Below are 17,481 nucleotides of genomic sequence, written 5' to 3'. Positions count from 1 at the left end.
TATGTAAAATTGATTCTTAATTCGCACTAAAATTAGATTTGATTATGATTTTTATTAAGGATTTAATATATATTTCCATAATAGAGCCTTTAGGGATTAAGAGAACCATTTTGAGCAACTGTCCATAAAAGCTGGCAACACTTTAAAGCCACACTCCCACTTGAATTGGAATCCAGAAGAAAGATGTTGTGTATATTGACAATTATGCTACTGAGCCACAAAATAAAGTAGATGTTGGCGAGTTAATATTTGTTAGCAGTAACTCCTAGAGATCTGCAGCTCTCGATAAAACGTCTATCTTCGAAAAGAGTTCCAGGGCCAGATGGTATCAGAGCAAACCATCTTAAAAACCTCAGCAGCAGGCAACTTTGAGAGCTTGCCAATATTATTAACTTAATTTCCCAAAAAATTGAAAACATGCGCTTGTCGTTGTTATCCCCAAGAACAAAGCCAAGTCAAATTCATCTATCAGCCCGATTAGTTCACTCTCCAGACTTGCCGGAAAAGCGATATTACGCGCTTTAAATAGTCTCGCTGACGCGCACCACATAATCCCGAAGGAACAATTCGATTTCCGTGCTAAACATTCAAGCCTCTATCAAGCTGCTCACGTCTCAGCAACCATCCACAATGCATTAATAAAAGGTCCAAAAGCTGGAATCATCATCCTAGATGTATCCAAAGCTTTTGATCAAGTATGACACAACGGTCTAGTCTTTAAAGCGAACCAACTACGTCTCCCGATTAACCTAATTTTCCTGATCCACTCATACTTGGAAGCTAGATCGTTTCAAGTAAAGATCAGCGATCAGCGATGCAGTCTCCTCTCGAAAACAAATGTCCGCAGGAGTGCCACAAGGTGCTTCACTAGCTTCCAGCTCTGTTCAATCTTTACATGGCTGATTTCCCACTTCACAAACTCTATTCCACTATTCACCACAAAATATTGATAATTCCTCTGTATTTTGTGATTTACACACAGCAGTTTATGCAGATGACACAGCTTTCTTTACCACCGGTTGTAGTCCCGAGGCTATCCGCGACAAACTTCAAGTCAAACTCAACCCGGCGATTGCGTGGTACAAATTCTGGCGGCTGCAGATTAACCCGAGCAAAACAGACTATTATGTTTCATCGTAAGGAGTTTCGTATCGGTCGTTCGAAATCGAAAAAGTTCCTATTCCTTAGCTCCAGAAGATATCATACCTCGGTCTCCAGTTCGACCGTAGGTTCCAGTGGACAGCCCAAATCCAGCAGACTATTTGCAAAGGCAATAACAGATGTACAGCCTACTATTTCAACTGCTATGCAGAAAAAGCGAACTCCCAACCCCCCAGAAAGCAACTCTGTATAAAATGCTAGTCCGTCCAGTCTGCCTCTACGGAGTACAGGTACAGGTATATCTCTGAGAGACAACTTGCACTACTCCAAGTATTCCAGCCCAAAAAAGTCTGCGCGTTACTTAATGCCTGATGGTTTATGAGGAACGGGAACACACACCTCGAATCAGGCATCCCATTAGTGAAAAGCTTGACGAACATGCTCAGTGTAAGGTTCTGCCTTGGCACCTTAGAACACGACAATAATCTGATCAAATCCCTGTAGTAACGGGACTAAGATTTAATAACCACTATATTGTGGTTAGTTTTAGCCACTGTATATATGATTGATTAGGAAAACTAATATGTTTGTAGGAATCGAATTCAGTAGATAATTAAAATAGTGTATTCCTATTTGAACATAGACGTTTTTTATTAGGATTAATCGGTATTGCAGGTAGTTGTACATTTTAACAGCGGATCTAAAACTTAAATTGTAATTACTGTATATATATATATATATATATATATATATATATATATATATATATATATATATATATAATTTATAAAAGATCCTTTTTGCATTTCTCTGATAATGAAATTTAAGTGAAATTTATAATTTTTAAGAATGTTTGACGTAAACTGAATATTCATTGTATATCGTTAAATAATAAATATATAAATATATATATATATATATATATATATATATATATATACGTATATATATATATATATATATATATATATATATATATATCTATATATATATATATATATATATATATATATATATATATATATATATATATATATATATATATATAATTTATAAAAGATCCTTTTTGCATTTCTCTGATAATGAAATTTAAGTTAAATTTATAATTTTTAAGAATGTTTGACGTAAACTGAATATTCATTGTATATCGTTAAAAGTAAAGGCGTAATGTTACAATGGATTGATTCTGCGGAATTTTTTTTATAATAAATGCAATAAATGAGCGGAAATGACAATAAAAATGTTGATTTTTTTCAAAAGTCGCAACAGGTCCGTCATAAGTGTAACAAAACGTGCAAGCAGGCGGATCTTCAAGAATAAAGAGTGCTTATATTAGACTGAAAGATGTGAGAAGGTGGATATCATTTGTGCTGAGCTCATAAGTCATGTGCATCAATAAGTCGCCAATTCTTTCCGTAACTTAAAATAGTTTTAAATTAAAATAACTTTTTTTATTGTTTTAAACGCTTTTCATTTTGCAACTGGGGATCCTGTAGGCCGGAGGATCATAAGACTATTCTCTTTTGAATTTACTCATTTAACCGCAATCAACTTATTAAGGAAATAAATAGATTATCGAGAAAAGGAAGCAGGTTGACATTGGACCGGGAATAGTTCTGTAGTTACTCTAAACATTCATTGGCATAAGTAAATGGAGTTCAGGAAAAAGTATAATAAATGAAGCTATAAGCCCACAAAAGATGGCTTAGGTAATATTCATGTTTTGAAAAACACCCCTAGTCCTTAGATTACTAGTAGAACCATCGCAATTTAGTGTGTAAGGCCACCAAAAGCGGATTGCAATTGTTAAGTTATTCAGCCATAAACCATTGGAATTTGGAGTTATCAAAACTTGGGAAACCATTCCATTCAGAATATAAAATGGAAATTCGAATAAAAATAGTGCTATTCAGAAGATTATTAAAATCAAACTTTTGGTCGAAGGTAAGGTGCTCTATACTCAAATAATTTTACTACAATTATAATCTGCCCAGATGGGAGTAACGATCATGTGCATCAATTTAGTAGTAAAGTAAAAGAAAAGTTTTTGTTTTTAAACCTTATATATTTTGTAACTTATACATAGGGGTGGGTACAAATAACAGATCAATTGAAAAATCCACGATCTGACACATAGATGGCGCTACTAGAATTAAATCCATATGTTGTTTAGTTAGCACTTACTGTCAAAAAACGCGTGTATAAATTTGACAGCTGTCGGATCATTAGTTCGAATGTTGATAAAATATTGCTTTTTGAAGTGAAAAAATACAGTTGAAGCAGAAACTTGGCTTGATACCAGTTTCCGGACACTGCCTCAGAAGAATCAACCATTATAATTGGTATGCTAATTTTAGACATGGTGAAATGAGCACCGAAGACGGTGTACGCAGTGGACGCCCAAAAGAGGTTGTTACCGACGAAAACATTTAAAAAATCCACAAATTGATTTTGAATAACCGTAAATTGAAAATGAATGAAATAGCAACACTCTAAAGATATCAACTGAACGTGTACATCATATCACTCACGAATATTTGGGTATGATAAAGCTCCATGCAAAGTGGTTGCCGCGCGAGCTCACTTTTGGCTAAAAACAAGGAAAAGTTGATAATTCGAAACAGTGATTGAAGATGATCAAGCGTAATAAACCCGAGTTTTTGCGTCGATATGTGACAATGGATGAAACATTGCTCCATCATTTCACTCCGAAGTCCAATCGACAGTCATCCGAGTGGACTGCGCACGATGAACGCGCTCTAAAGCGTGGGGAAACGCTGGCAAGGTTATGGCCTCCGTATTTTGGGATGCGCATGGAATAATTTTCATTTACTACCTTGAAAAAAGAAGGACCTTGAACAACGACTATTACATAGCGTTATTGAACCGTTTGAAGAACGAAATCGCCAAAAAACGGCCGCATTTCAAGAAAAAGAAAGTGCTGCTTCACCAAGACAATGCAGTGTATCAAAAATCCATGAATTGGGCTTCGAATTGCTTCCTCATCCACCGTATTCTCCAGATTTGACCCCCAGCGACTATTTCCTGTTCTTAAAAGAATACTCGCTGGGAAGAACTTTTCGTCGAATGAAGAGGTGATCGCCAAAACTGAGGCCTATTTTGAAGCAAAGAATAAATCGTACTACAAAAATGGTATCGAAAAGTTGGAGGGTCGCTATAATTATGTATCATCCTTGAAGGGAATTATGTTGAATAAAAAAAAACTAATTTTGGCAAAAAAATGTGTTTTACTATGGTAGGCAGAGGACTTTTCAATTGACCTGTTAGTTAGCTTCGGGCCTGTTCTACTTATTGCTAGATATTTTAAGACACGTGTAGCAAATATTAGATATATCAAGATAGATATCATCTTTAAAAAGTCCTTTAAGTGATTTTAAAGATATGAATAAATAATAAGTTTTTTGCTGCGAATAATACTAACGTCTTTTTGGGTAACACTGGTCTGTTTAATTAATGGCCTAACTACTTAATAAATGAATGATTAGTTAGAATAGAATTATTAAAAGAAATCTGAATATTCCCTATAATACATTAATAACAAAAACATACCCAGTAAAATGTGATTTAAAGATGATATAATTTTTTTACATTATCTAATAAAATACAAAAAAAAAATAATTATTTTTGTTACGTCAGTATACGATTCTGATAATTACACATTCATAACATTGATTGACTTTAGCAAATTACCGACGACAATGCGTCATGTCAATGATTTGAAATTATTTGTTTTGATAAAAATACCTCCGTTACTGGAACCGCGGCTGTACGCGGAAGTAATGTGTGCAGAAAAATATCCATACACGCAAATCCGCATTTGATTTTCGGTACGTCTGCTAACCCTTAACCGCAAGAGTCCCGCGATATCGGGACCCATAAAACGGTCGGCATCAGCCAGCTTAAGATCAGAACCTTCGAGCCATTCACTTTCTCCAAAGAAAATCCATCGAAATTCGTTCAGTGTGTTGGAGACCGGTCAGTGGTGTGGTCGTCGGTCTTACTACCAGATAATGCGCTGCGAGAGATGACCCCAATTCCGATCAATACAATGTTTTGGTTCGTGCTGATGGTGGTGGTTGTTGTAGTCCAGGGCAAACCCTCTTTCGGCAGTTTTTCGAAAGCGTGGTCAAGAGGGGGTGATACTAGTAAATTGCTGAAGATATACAGCGGTTGGAGGGCGGATAGGGACTCCATGCGCATGGTATATTTTAATGATCAAACTATAGCGGTGGTGGAGCTGGGACCTGGGAAGCTCCTGCTGGGATGTGAAGTCATTGAGGTTTTGTAAGTATTTTTTTTCAGTTTATTATTATCATAACATTATACGTTAATATAATTTAGATTCTCTCTTATATCTATCTTAATTTGAGATTGTCTATTTATCGAATTGATTAGGAAATCTAATGTAATTTATGACCATACTAATATCTCTCTTAATCTATATATCTCATATATTATTAATATCATTTTGAAATATCAGATATATTCATTATTTAAACATATACTATATTACTATTAGAAATATATGAATATATATGTTTAAACATAAAATATATGTGTAAACACATAAATATATTTTCATTTAAATTTAATGGTCTTCACTTTTTAGTCTCCTAGAAAGCATGTTTCTAATGAGATTCTCAGAAATTAAATCATTTCATCTTTCTGATTTTTGTTTCTATTTTTTTTTACAACCATAAACGGTAATGCATAGTTCATCTGACTCTAACCATATAAAATTGGTACTGTAAACAATATAAGGGCGTGGAAATACAGTCATTTTCTCACGCATTGATTGCCAGGCGAAAAAGGAAATCGCGATTTTTATCCTAGTCACAAAGCGGAGTGCAATTTTCAAATAGTTATTATTCCGTCAGTGAACGGATTTGCATGAATAAAAAATGAAATGATGTCCGTGAAAGTACCGTACACCCTGTACAACGTCTGGCCGATAGAAAGCTTCATTTTCTTTAAACGGCGTTTAATTTCATTACGAGTAATTTCTCTTTACCCACTAACTGACTTTTCTCGCCGAGATTTCGGTTATTAATTTTCTGTCGATAAAACCTGATGGTTTTTCGAGATCGGATTTTATAAACAGCTTTCTCCAAATCGGAATCATCATAATAACAAACACAAATTTAACTAGCCCGACGGATTGCGACAGAACATCTTGCTACAATTCATTTATGCAACGGCCAGTCAAGTATTCGGAGAATTTGAACTTTCCTATTTAAAATTGCATTTAACAACAAAAATTCGTAATAATATATGTTGATTAAATAAGTAGTAGGACACGTCCTAATACTTTGTAACTCACAATTACTCCAACAAATAATAATAATAAATAATCGTGTTTCTAAACGTCCCTGTATTTTAAATTAATTCTGTTATGTTTCCCTTATTCAAAAATTATCATTTTATTAGTATTTATCAATCAAAATTTGAAAAATGTTATTATTAAATTTCTGTGCATTAATCAGCGATATTTTCAAGAACCACTTTGAGTCAGCGGTGAATTGAAAACACTTTGTACAGTTGAAGTCCACTTTGGTTATCGAATAATTATCGTTGTATCATAGGAATAGTCAATTCCAACAACCACTTGTTTTTTTGTTATATATTATTTGGACAATCACACATTTGTCAAAAATATTGCAACTTAATAAATAAATAAATAAATAATATTTTGCATTACTTAATGGTTTACTGTTTATTGTTTTGAGATAAAGCAAACTTAATGTTAAACCGTAACCCAAATCGATACGTGGTTTGAATAGGAAACATTTCCTAACCGTTTATGTGTGAATAATGAGTATGCATTCTAATTACGGTGGTAAGACCTTGGCTAAATGGCCCATAAAGTTAAAATACAGCGTCAAATAATCCCATTTTCTTTTCAGCATTTAAATAGCACTTTAATTGTTTCTTTATGCCGGATTAAATTCGTATTGAAGAATTAACAATGGTTGTTGGATAATAACGTTAACTATTAAATTATTATATATTCTGATTATTTAAATATTATAACTTATTTTATGCACAAATATTTAGCATAGCTGTTTATAGTTGTTTATTCAAGGTTACAGTTAAACTACATTAATACATAGCGGTAGTTATAAAAATTGTTGTAAGGAAATAGATATAACATCAGGATGATATGCTGAGATTAATTCAGAATATATTATATAGTAAAAAATATCTGTTAGTTTATTTCCAAATCAAAATATTTCATAAGAGAAAAATATGTAACGTAGTAAAGGGTGAATAATTTAGAAGAACCACTTTCAATAATTCTGCAATTTTATAACATTTGCTCATTCATGGGCGCCTATCAGTTTTTCCACAATTAAATTGCTATGCCATAACATTCTTAAAAACATCGTCCTTAAAACATTTATCCCCAATTACAAAATGTTTACTCAACAAGAAAATATGATGTCGTACAAAAGTTACAAAATAACCAATTAAAATTAGCATTACATCTATCTATAATATAATCGCGTAACGTAATTCTCAAGGTTCGACAAAAAATACATTTGCTGAATTCATACGGTTTATTTTTTTAAGAAACTTTTGTGGTTGTGTTTATTGTTCACATTACGGCCTTATGTTTTTTTTATTCACAGAATGATTTTACAATAAACAATAAACCTTGAACGGATGATTTATTCACTTATGCGTAGACTATATTTGATATTTTGTTTGAATGATCTGACGTGTACCATCAAAAAGTTATAATTTGTTTAAAATTATATTTCAAAAACAGTTGACATATTGATGTTAGATTGTCAGTAAATAGATCATTACATAGAGTAAATACTCTATGGATTATTATACAGGCAGTAGTGTTTCTAAAGTATCGAACTCGTGATAACATTAATAAAATTCAAAATACATGAAAAATTAAAACGTGTTTTTCAAATATGAAACTAAATTCATACTCACAGAGTATCAATTATATTTTTCACTGTGTTCATACTGCCTAATTTGTATCATATAGTCACGTTATTATAAAATAATTTTGACATTGAAATAAATCTGTTTCTTTCGCTGTCTTATCACAATTCACTAAAAGTTATATTAACAAAAATAAACATATTTTACTTTTATCATGATATTATTACGACATATATCTTGAAAGTTAAAAAGAAAAGATGTCCATCGGATTAACAGGTTTTTTTTTGTATATTAATACCAATTAATAATCAAAATTAATTTAACGAATTGATATTATTAAATTATTTTTTTATAGTGAAACCGATCAGTATTCAAAAGTGTTGGGTGAGCTACAGTCAACAGCGAAACCTGTTGGAATCAGTTTTCTGGAGATGATTACATTAATGGACCAGTGTAAAGAGCTGGACGAAATGAACGGTGTTATTAAAGAACCACCTCCACAAAACAAAACCACCAGAGCTATAGATCAGGCTAGAAGCATACTAGCTAATGATCCATTCACCATACTGAAAGGAATAGTCCCTGGTACGTCTAAGAAACCTTTGTCTTAACGTGATGCACATATAAATTTGGCTTTTAGGTACCAAATGGTGTGGAACTGGTGATATTGCACGAAACTACTTTGATTTGGGCGTGGAATCCAGTGTCGACGCATGTTGTAGAACCCATGATCTATGTCCTGTTAAAGTAAGAGCTCGCACTCAACGATACAATCTGGAAAATAATTCGTTGTATACCAAATCGCATTGCGAGTGTGATCAAAGATTATTCGACTGTTTAAAGAAACAACAATTCATACCTGTGGCGAATCTCTTGGGGAATATATATTTTAATGTTGCTCGGGTTCAATGCGTAGACGATGCTAAAGAAGGTCGCGTCTTTAGGAGCCCAGCACGTCGGTTTTAAGGTGTAAATTATTTCATGTACATTTTAATTTATTTTTTTAAGTGGTAAAATACTAGATTTAAAAAAATTATTGCCAAAATAGAGCGAACTGTGATGATATTAAACTATTTTTAGTAAAAAGTGTTTTATTTGTGTACAATAACTATATTTTAAGTGTTTTGAATGACAACTGAATATAATGATGAAAATCTTATATTTGACAGCTGTAGTAAACCCTCATTTAAGATAGAACTGTAAATATAACATTTATTCAAAATATCTGGTATTCTATATCAGGGTTTTGCATTTATATAATTAAGGTATATTTGATAAATAACAATGAGAAATAATTTTATACTCTTAAAAATAACTAAAACAAATATAAATACGTCATTACTACTTAGAGAAACAAAGATTGAATATTGTTATTATTGTTACGCAATCCCTGTTATGTTAGTCTTGAGCTTTTCTATAAGTAGTGTTATCTCAATTTTTTAAAACATCGACACAAAACGTAAGTTACTGAAGTCACATTGACATTGTCATAATTTAGATATATAGTATCTATCAGAAAAAAGTTATTTATGTGTTTATATGAAAATATATATTTATAAACATTATTTAAATTAAATATAACAATATAATGTATAGGATACAAATACCATATAAATCAAATAAATATAGTTTTATCAATGATTATTTATATTCCTTAAGAACCATGTCACCTATAAGTAATTTCTGTACGTCATTGACACCAGCGTAAATTTCTGTTATTCGTGCATCTCTGTAATGTCTTTCTGCTGGAAGATCCTTTATATATCTAAAAGAAAAATGTATATATATATACATTATGGATGATCATTTCAGTACTGCTTTACCCCATTCCACCTAAAATTTGGATAGCACCATGTGTGACAAAAGTAGCAGCCTCACTTGCAGCTAGTTTAGCCATAGAGGTATATTTGGTTGTTCTTGATTGCTGATCAGTTAATACTGCAGCTCTCCAAACAAGTAAACGTGCAGACTCTAGGCGTGTAGCCATATCAGACAGTCTTAACTATATTTAAAGGTTAATTACATAAATTTGTTATTTAGATGTATAGATTATGTAGATATTGTGTGATATATAAGTACAGATATATCTTACTTACTTTAACAGCTTGCATATTTCCAATAGGCTGACCAAAAGCTTTCCTTTCTAAAGCATACTTAACAGCAATCTCAAGAGCAGCCTGGGCAATACCTAAAGCTTGTGCAGCAATACCCACTCTGGCTTTTTCTAGTTGCCTCATTGCTATTATAAATCCTTCGCCTACATCACCTATAATCAAATAGACATAATATAATATTATATGAAGCCCTTAATAGTCATTCTGTTTACCTATAACATTTTCTCTTGGTACACATACATTTTCTAAAGTAAAACTGCATGTTGGAGAAGCCCTGATGCCCATTTTATCTTCAAGTTTTCCCAAAGATAGACCAGGTGTTGGTATAGGTACCAGAAATGCAGTAATGCCTGGAAACTAAACTAACTAAAAAATAAGCTCATAATATAGTAACTAAATTCACCTTTATGTTTTAAAGATTTCCCAACTGTAGCAAAAATAATAGCTGCTTTGGACACTGAACCACTTGTTACCCAGGATTTAGTACCATTTAAAATGTAATTATTACCATCAGCATACGCAGTAGTTGACATAGCACCAACATCACTACCTGCATCTGTGATAACTTAGTATTAAATATATATGATCAACACAAATTATATAAATTAATTAACCTGGTTCACTTAAAGCAAAACACCCAACATTTCCCTGAGTAAAATTACACAGAAATGTTTCCTTTTGTTTTTCAGTGCCAAATTTATCCAGTAAATTTACATATAATGCATTATGAATAGATACTATAGCACCAGTACCTCCACATCCCTTAGATATTTCTTCTACAGCTACTGCTAAGCCTAACATATTTTCACCGCTGCCACCATATTTTGCATCAGCTGTGATACCCATCATACCAATTTTTCCCAATTTATTTATCTAAAATAGAGTTTCAAATAATTATATTTATTATATTTGTTCCTATATTACTTGTTCTAGAGGGTACTTCTGTTCTTTATCTAACAGAGCAGCAATAGGTTTTAATTCTTTTGTAGCAAAGTCTTTGCATGTCTTTTGTAATAACAGATGTTGCTCAGAAAGTTGATGCAAACTGAAATAACGAACAGATCTTCTTACAACGCCTACAATAAAAACGTATTTATAAATAATTATATAATAAGAAAATAAGAATAATTACACTTTAAAAGTGGAGTAGAAATTGTACTGGCTGACATCACTAATTTTTAAGCACGCTTCACTTGGAATTAAATGCGTTAATGAACCACATTTGACCTTCTTCAGAATACTTAAATATTTAGTATTATCTTCTATGTTTGTTCAACAAAATTAGCATACAGGTAGTTTTGTTATTAAAAATATCACAAAGTACCTGATAAGATTTCTTGATAAATTAACGTAAGTAGTACTCTTATAGATTGCATGTAATTTCATTCTCGTTATTTACAATTTCAATTGTCATTTATATGTTTATAACATTTTATAATTTGAAAATTGAATACAAAACAAATATGGTAATGTATTTTTAATGACAGGTTTATGACCTGTCTGAAGCAATTTGGAGTGACCTCAAACTAATTTTAAAATAATATTAATTTATAATAAGTAAATATTTCATATCCCATAATATTAAAAAAAAGAAGTTATATTTTATTAAATAATTATGCCTATATTATAATTTTTTTTAAAATTCACATATATTTATAAAGTACTTATGGATGTCGGCTATCGAAAAAAATATCGATATTAAAAAAATATCGATATATCGATAAAGCGGAAGAATAAATATCGATATTTTTAAGAAATAAAAATAGTGAAATATTAGCATAAAAAATATTTTTATTTTCTAAATTTCCTAAAAGGTTTTTTTTAAATTATATTGAATCTATTCTGAAAAATATTAAAAAATATCGGCTAAAAAAATCGAAAATTTCTTTCAGCGAATATCGATAATTTTGTGCATCCCTAAAATCACTCCTAAAAGTGTTATATAAAACCCTTTAGAAGAAAAATGGAAATTGTATACCTGTCTCGGTTTTTTGCAGACATATTCTAGTAAATTCTCTTGTAGTCTCTTTGTCTATTGTCCGGTAAAAGCCATTACTGTCAAAAATTAAATTCTGACAGTGCAATTAGAAACATATGTCAGATAAGTCAAAGAGGTTTTGCGCCTGTTTTTAGTATATTTCTTCTGTATTATCATTCACTTTTTTCCAATTAATATAATGAGTATGTCACTTTTTGGCTCTCTAATGGGCAACATGGATGAAGATCCGTTTTTTGGGTAAGTTCGGTGTATTTGTTTTTAAATCGTCGTGTCGTGCTTTAGATACTTATCCACTTTATTTTAGGTCGGCGATGAGGCAAATGCGTTCTATGGACCACATGATGAATTCTATGTTTCAAGATAGCTTTGCTATGGGAGGCATGTTCCGAGATTTTGCCAATCCTAGGGCTGGAATGCACTCACTAATGTCTCCATTTGGGATGATGTCTAATTTTAATCGTTTGATGAGCAGTTCTTTAGATTCAATGGCAGGCCCGATCGGCAATTGTAATTATAGTAGTTCTAGCACAGTTATAAGTATGACATCTGGACCTGATGGACAACCTCAAGTACTGAAAACATTTATTTTTTGGACCACATATTGATCATGTATTTAATTGATAGGTGTACAAAGCCACATCTAGCACAAAAGTTGGTCCAGGTGGTGTAAAGGAAACCCAAAGGACAGTTACAGATACTATGACTGGTACTAAAAAAATGGCAATTGGTCATCATATTGGAGACAGGGCACATATAATCGAAAAGGAACAAAACATGCATACTGGAGATAGAGAAGAACGTGAAGATTTTATAAATTTAGACGAGGTGAGTTTTTTAGTAAAGTATGGTTGATAAATCTTAATTTTTATTTTTATGATAAGGATGATGCTGACGAATTTAACAGAGAATGGGAAACTAAAACTAGATGTGTGTCAGAAATACCAAGAATTACATCAGGGACAGCTAGAAATCGCCATGCATATGGTGGATATCCAGCTGTTCCAGCAATAACTGCAGGATCCAGGTAAATTTCAAACAGTTACATATTTATTATTTAATGATCAGTTTTTACAGTAGATGTTTTTTTTATTGTATACGCTATTGTCATCGTTCATCTGTAAAATAATTATAAATTGGTAAAGAATATTTGTACATAAGATAAGGTCTCATTCTTATGTTTCTTATTATTTACATAAGGTATTATAACTAATTTTGCAAGCAATTCTAAAGTTGTGCTTTAAAACCAGCATTATATTAAATATTTGTAGAGACCAGAATGTATTAATTGATTATCTCATTTGTAAGTTTCTTCTATTCATTAACATATATCATTGTAACATTTTTAGCATTGAGGTATTAATTTAGCTTTAATTTGTAGAAAAATTGTTATTGCATAATTGAGATTGCCTCATAAATATGTAGTCATTTATTTTTTTTATTTTATATATTTATACTTTGGACAATAGTGTATATTTCATATAAATTTGATATACTTTATAGTAATAAATAGTACTGCTTGTTAAGTGTAATATATTTGTGCTTTTAATGTGGTGCATGCTTATAGCCGGCTACAAAGAGAAAGGCCCTTAGCTCCTACAGTTTCTGGTAGAAGAAGTATACGATCAAAATTAAGTTTACCCTCAACACCAAGTTCTGCTAGGTAGGTTCCAATTAATCTTTAACCACTTGATAATTTTTTTCATATTCCTTGCATTTTACATGAAGCTTCATTCAACCGTGATGAGGTTCGTTTTATGTCGTTTTTTATTAACTGTATTAAACAATTAATTAGAAATTAGAAATATGCATGATCCACTTTTAATCCCAAAGTTTTCTTCTATCAGCTGCTATTTTTAATTTAAATATATTGGGAAACTACAATGGAAGATTTTTATTAAGAGAGCGATATATACCATAAATAATATCATTGTTAAAATAATACTATTAGGAATTTATATATTTTCTTTCATATTGAATTTTCAAGTTATCAATCTAGTATATTAACTTTTTAATCTACTCATGCTCTTAATTGTAAATTCATTTGAAATAATTTGTATTATTGCCTATTAGCTTCATACTAATTGAAAAAAGGCCCGGTTATTTTTAATTTAGGTTGTGGTTGTTCTCTTACAGGTTGGTTAGACGTTTTTGAGTTCAAAAAATTAAATAAAAAATAACATACCAGTAAGTAATTTTATAAAACGCTTCTATCACTATTAACACTGTTTTGTTGAACTTGCACGTACTTTTGTAACGGCGTTTTTATTTTTAACGTTTTGATACTATTTATGTTAAATGTAACAATTATAAGGGAATCAGAAAAGTTTTCTTTGTATAAATTACAATTTGATATGTCTGATATCTCTGTTACTAAAATAATATGCGTTTTAAATAAGCCTTTGTTTTATTGCTTAAATATATTTTGTTTGTTTTACAAAAAAAGAGTGTTTATTAAAGAAATACTTTTCTGATCTTTACTATAGTTTTTTATGAAATATATTTCATAACTGTAAATTATTTCAGTTCTCAGAGGACCCCTTACAGTGCCCCCGGACAGGAAAAGCCAAGAAAGTCGAAAAATGTAAAAATAGTCTCAGGAGCACCCCAAGATAAATAAAGAATCCATTTTATCTTGGGCTAATTGTTTTTTATTTATGGAAAAAAAGGAGTACGTGTTTTTTACCATGACATGTAGCTTAATTAAACTGTTCCAATATATTCCTTTTCTCCTAGATAGTGTCACATAATATATGTTAGATCAATATTAGGAAAATATTTGGGTTTATCGTGTTTCACACTCTTCAACTTCCACAAATAAAAAAAAAACTCCATCAAACTTATATTGTATTATCGGTGTCGTTCTGTGAATAATCAGTTTTAGGTTTAGTAGATTATTTCCTTTTTCTTTTTGTCTTAATGGATTATAATAAAAGTTTCATTCCTCTTGTAGTATTCGTGTTTTTGAAGCAAAAGTTTTGAAACATGCGGAAAAATAAGCTTAGTTTTTAATTTTTTATTTTGTAATGTGCAGTTTAAGTGGTAATTTAAGGTGTATTTTTTCGAGATTATAGTCAATTCAAAACTTTTGTGCATATTTTTTTAAATGTTTTCATTGCAGCTCACTGCAAAATATTCAAATATATTAAAAATTGTCCGAAAACAATTGTTTTACTAACCCCTAGTTTGTTTTGTACCCTTACAATAATTATCACCCTACACTAACTTTTTGGTTAATGAATTATTACATAATATGTTATTTAATCATCTTATTGTGGGTATTGGAATTAATTTGTAGCATGTTTGTATAAAAATTAATTAGTTAAAAGTAATTTATGTATTTTCCCAATATGTACATTTTAATTCCAGGCCATTTTTATAACATATATGTTAAATATATCCATTATTGGCTTCATGGTTAATCATTCACGGGTCGTTTGGATAACTGAATTGTCGTGGCAAAATATGCAGCCTTTTTCGAGGATTAATTATATTTTTCTTGTATTATGGATGTAGTATTTTATATTACGTATTATTGCTAATATAGAGTTACTTCCAAATAGAGGCAGGCATTTTTCTGAGGCAGCTTCTAAATCTCTATATTCTGTGATAGTGCAACACTCCGAATCTTTTTAACTTTGTAGTTTTTCTTCTTTATGTTTTTTCATTCCTCATTTGCTATGTTAATCGAATGCTTGGAAACATCAAACAAGTTTTAGTACATTTTTCATATTATGTTTTCCATCCGATAATAGAGATATAGATTAGATTAAGAAAAGGTAAAAGTATATGTATGTTAATTGGAAAGTGTTGATGTTTGCGACCTGTACTCATCCTAATGATAAAACGTTTTTTATTGTCAAAAAATCATCGAATATCTTTTAAATACTTTATATGAAACGGCCTCAATCGACAGGTGGTAGTGAATCCAAAAAGACTTATGGCACCGTTTTGGTGCGAAGTCATTGAGGACTTTTTTGGGCTCGTATTTAACGAGTTTGGTCGTATTTAATGGTCTTAAGTAGCTTCTGTAGGTGTAACAATACACTCAAATTCACCAGTTTTATTTCCTTCTGATTTTATGGAAACGAAAAGTAGATGATACGAGATGACAACGAGATAATAGATGCCGTTGAGGGGTAATTCTCCTGCAAGTCCTGTAAAAAAAAGACTGCATTGATGGTATTCAACTGTCACTTTTAGAACTATACATATTATTTTTGTTAGGTTTCTGGTTATTTTAATTTAATTTCCGCTACTTTACCGAAAAATTAACTAGGCACGTTTTAATCTACTCTATATCAAATCCTGTTCCAATTACTGCTAGGCTTAAGGATATCTACTCAATAACGCGCCATTGCAAAGTGCATTTGGTTTATTCCAGATGAACTGGGACCGAATCGCGGGTCCGACAACAACATCTCTGGCGACTAAGTGAATTTAAACGGGCCATTGACAAGAACCGGACTAGTATTTGCCTTTGTCAGCGGTGCACGACGAACGGTAACGGCAGATCAAAGATGCCTTCGCTGTTTTGAAGTAGCACGCGAACGGATTCCCGAAACTAACGATTTAATTTTAACCGACTTAAGGGAATTTGGCGGCTCAAGACGTTGACATCAAACAGTCAGACACAGAGAATTGACGTTAAACTTTCCTATAACGGGTTTGAATTTATATTCTCAACACAACATTTCGGTATCGTAAGTTTAAAAATATGTCGGAGCAACTATGTCAATAATATGTCGCAATAGGCGTCGAATTTTGGAACAGTAGAATATTATTTTCTGAATTTGTACAATATATCAATGAAAATATTCATTAATCTATAAATCTTTTACAAGTCACGATAGTTAGCATTGAAAAGAACGGCGCTGAAATAAACATAAGAGATATATATTGCCCACCAAGATAATATAACACAACAATACAGAGATTTATTTTTAAAATTAGGCCCAAGGTTTATTATTGACGGATACTTTAATGGTAAACACAGAGCCTGGGGTACCAGATTAATAACACCTGAAAAAGGAAATGAATTACTCTCAACAATAAATATTACTAATTGTAACTATCATTCAGGGCGTGAAAACACTTACTGGCCCACCGACAGTGCCGGATCTACTGGGCTTTTACGTTTCGAAAGGCATCTCATCATCGGAACTATAATAACTATCATCTGATCACGCTACACTATTGTTAATACCAGGTGCGACAATTCTGAAAAAACAAAGAAGTCTAATTTTACTAACAAATTTACGAACTGAGGCATGTTTGGACTTAATAATGTTTGGAATAATAATGCAGGAACAAGTCCGTTTAAACGTAAGTTTCAAAACTATAAACGAT

General features: G+C 31.5%; 3 protein-coding genes across 5 annotated transcripts; 2 read left to right on the top strand and 1 right to left on the bottom strand.

Moving 5' to 3' along the window:
* Window positions 1–4,972: 4,972 nt before the first annotated feature.
* sPLA2B (phospholipase A2B) lies at window positions 4,973–9,108 on the top strand. The gene is made up of 3 exons (XM_076419089.1): window positions 4,973–5,406; window positions 8,378–8,607; window positions 8,663–9,108. The coding sequence occupies exons 1-3, from the start codon at window positions 5,147–5,149 to the stop codon at window positions 8,986–8,988; spliced, it is 816 nt and encodes a 271-aa protein (XP_076275204.1). The 5' UTR covers window positions 4,973–5,146; the 3' UTR covers window positions 8,989–9,108.
* Window positions 9,096–11,638, bottom strand: LOC143206510 (short-chain specific acyl-CoA dehydrogenase, mitochondrial). Its single transcript, XM_076419085.1, has 9 exons — window positions 11,461–11,638; window positions 11,269–11,398; window positions 11,061–11,212; window positions 10,751–11,009; window positions 10,540–10,692; window positions 10,349–10,486; window positions 10,119–10,288; window positions 9,846–10,024; window positions 9,096–9,787 (listed from the first exon to the last, which is right to left on the bottom strand). Exons 2-9 carry the CDS (start codon window positions 11,303–11,305, stop codon window positions 9,664–9,666), a joined length of 1,212 nt encoding a protein of 403 aa, XP_076275200.1. The 5' UTR covers window positions 11,306–11,398; window positions 11,461–11,638; the 3' UTR covers window positions 9,096–9,663.
* A 521-nt stretch (window positions 11,639–12,159) lies between these two features.
* Window positions 12,160–15,295, top strand: Mlf (myeloid leukemia factor). 3 transcript variants are annotated; one of them, XM_076419087.1, is made up of 7 exons: window positions 12,213–12,372; window positions 12,440–12,704; window positions 12,760–12,960; window positions 13,017–13,159; window positions 13,700–13,795; window positions 14,269–14,319; window positions 14,659–15,295. In XM_076419087.1, exons 1-6 carry the CDS (start codon window positions 12,314–12,316, stop codon window positions 14,285–14,287), a joined length of 783 nt encoding a protein of 260 aa, XP_076275202.1. In that variant the 5' UTR covers window positions 12,213–12,313; the 3' UTR covers window positions 14,288–14,319; window positions 14,659–15,295. The 3 variants fall into 3 exon arrangements, with proteins under 3 accessions (XP_076275203.1, XP_076275202.1, XP_076275201.1); XM_076419086.1 differs by lacking the exon at window positions 14,269–14,319; XM_076419088.1 differs by lacking the exons at window positions 13,700–13,795; window positions 14,269–14,319 and having other exon boundaries at window positions 12,160–12,372.
* The last annotated feature ends 2,186 nt before the right edge of the window (window positions 15,296–17,481 follow it).

This window comes from Rhynchophorus ferrugineus, unplaced genomic scaffold (assembly GCF_030347505.1).
Source record: "Rhynchophorus ferrugineus isolate W39M unplaced genomic scaffold, kcgeb_rfMv2 rfM1, whole genome shotgun sequence".
NCBI lineage: Eukaryota > Metazoa > Arthropoda > Insecta > Coleoptera > Curculionidae > Rhynchophorus > Rhynchophorus ferrugineus.
Note: the sequence above shows the minus strand (reverse complement) of the source record. Positions and strands in the feature narration are given on the sequence as shown.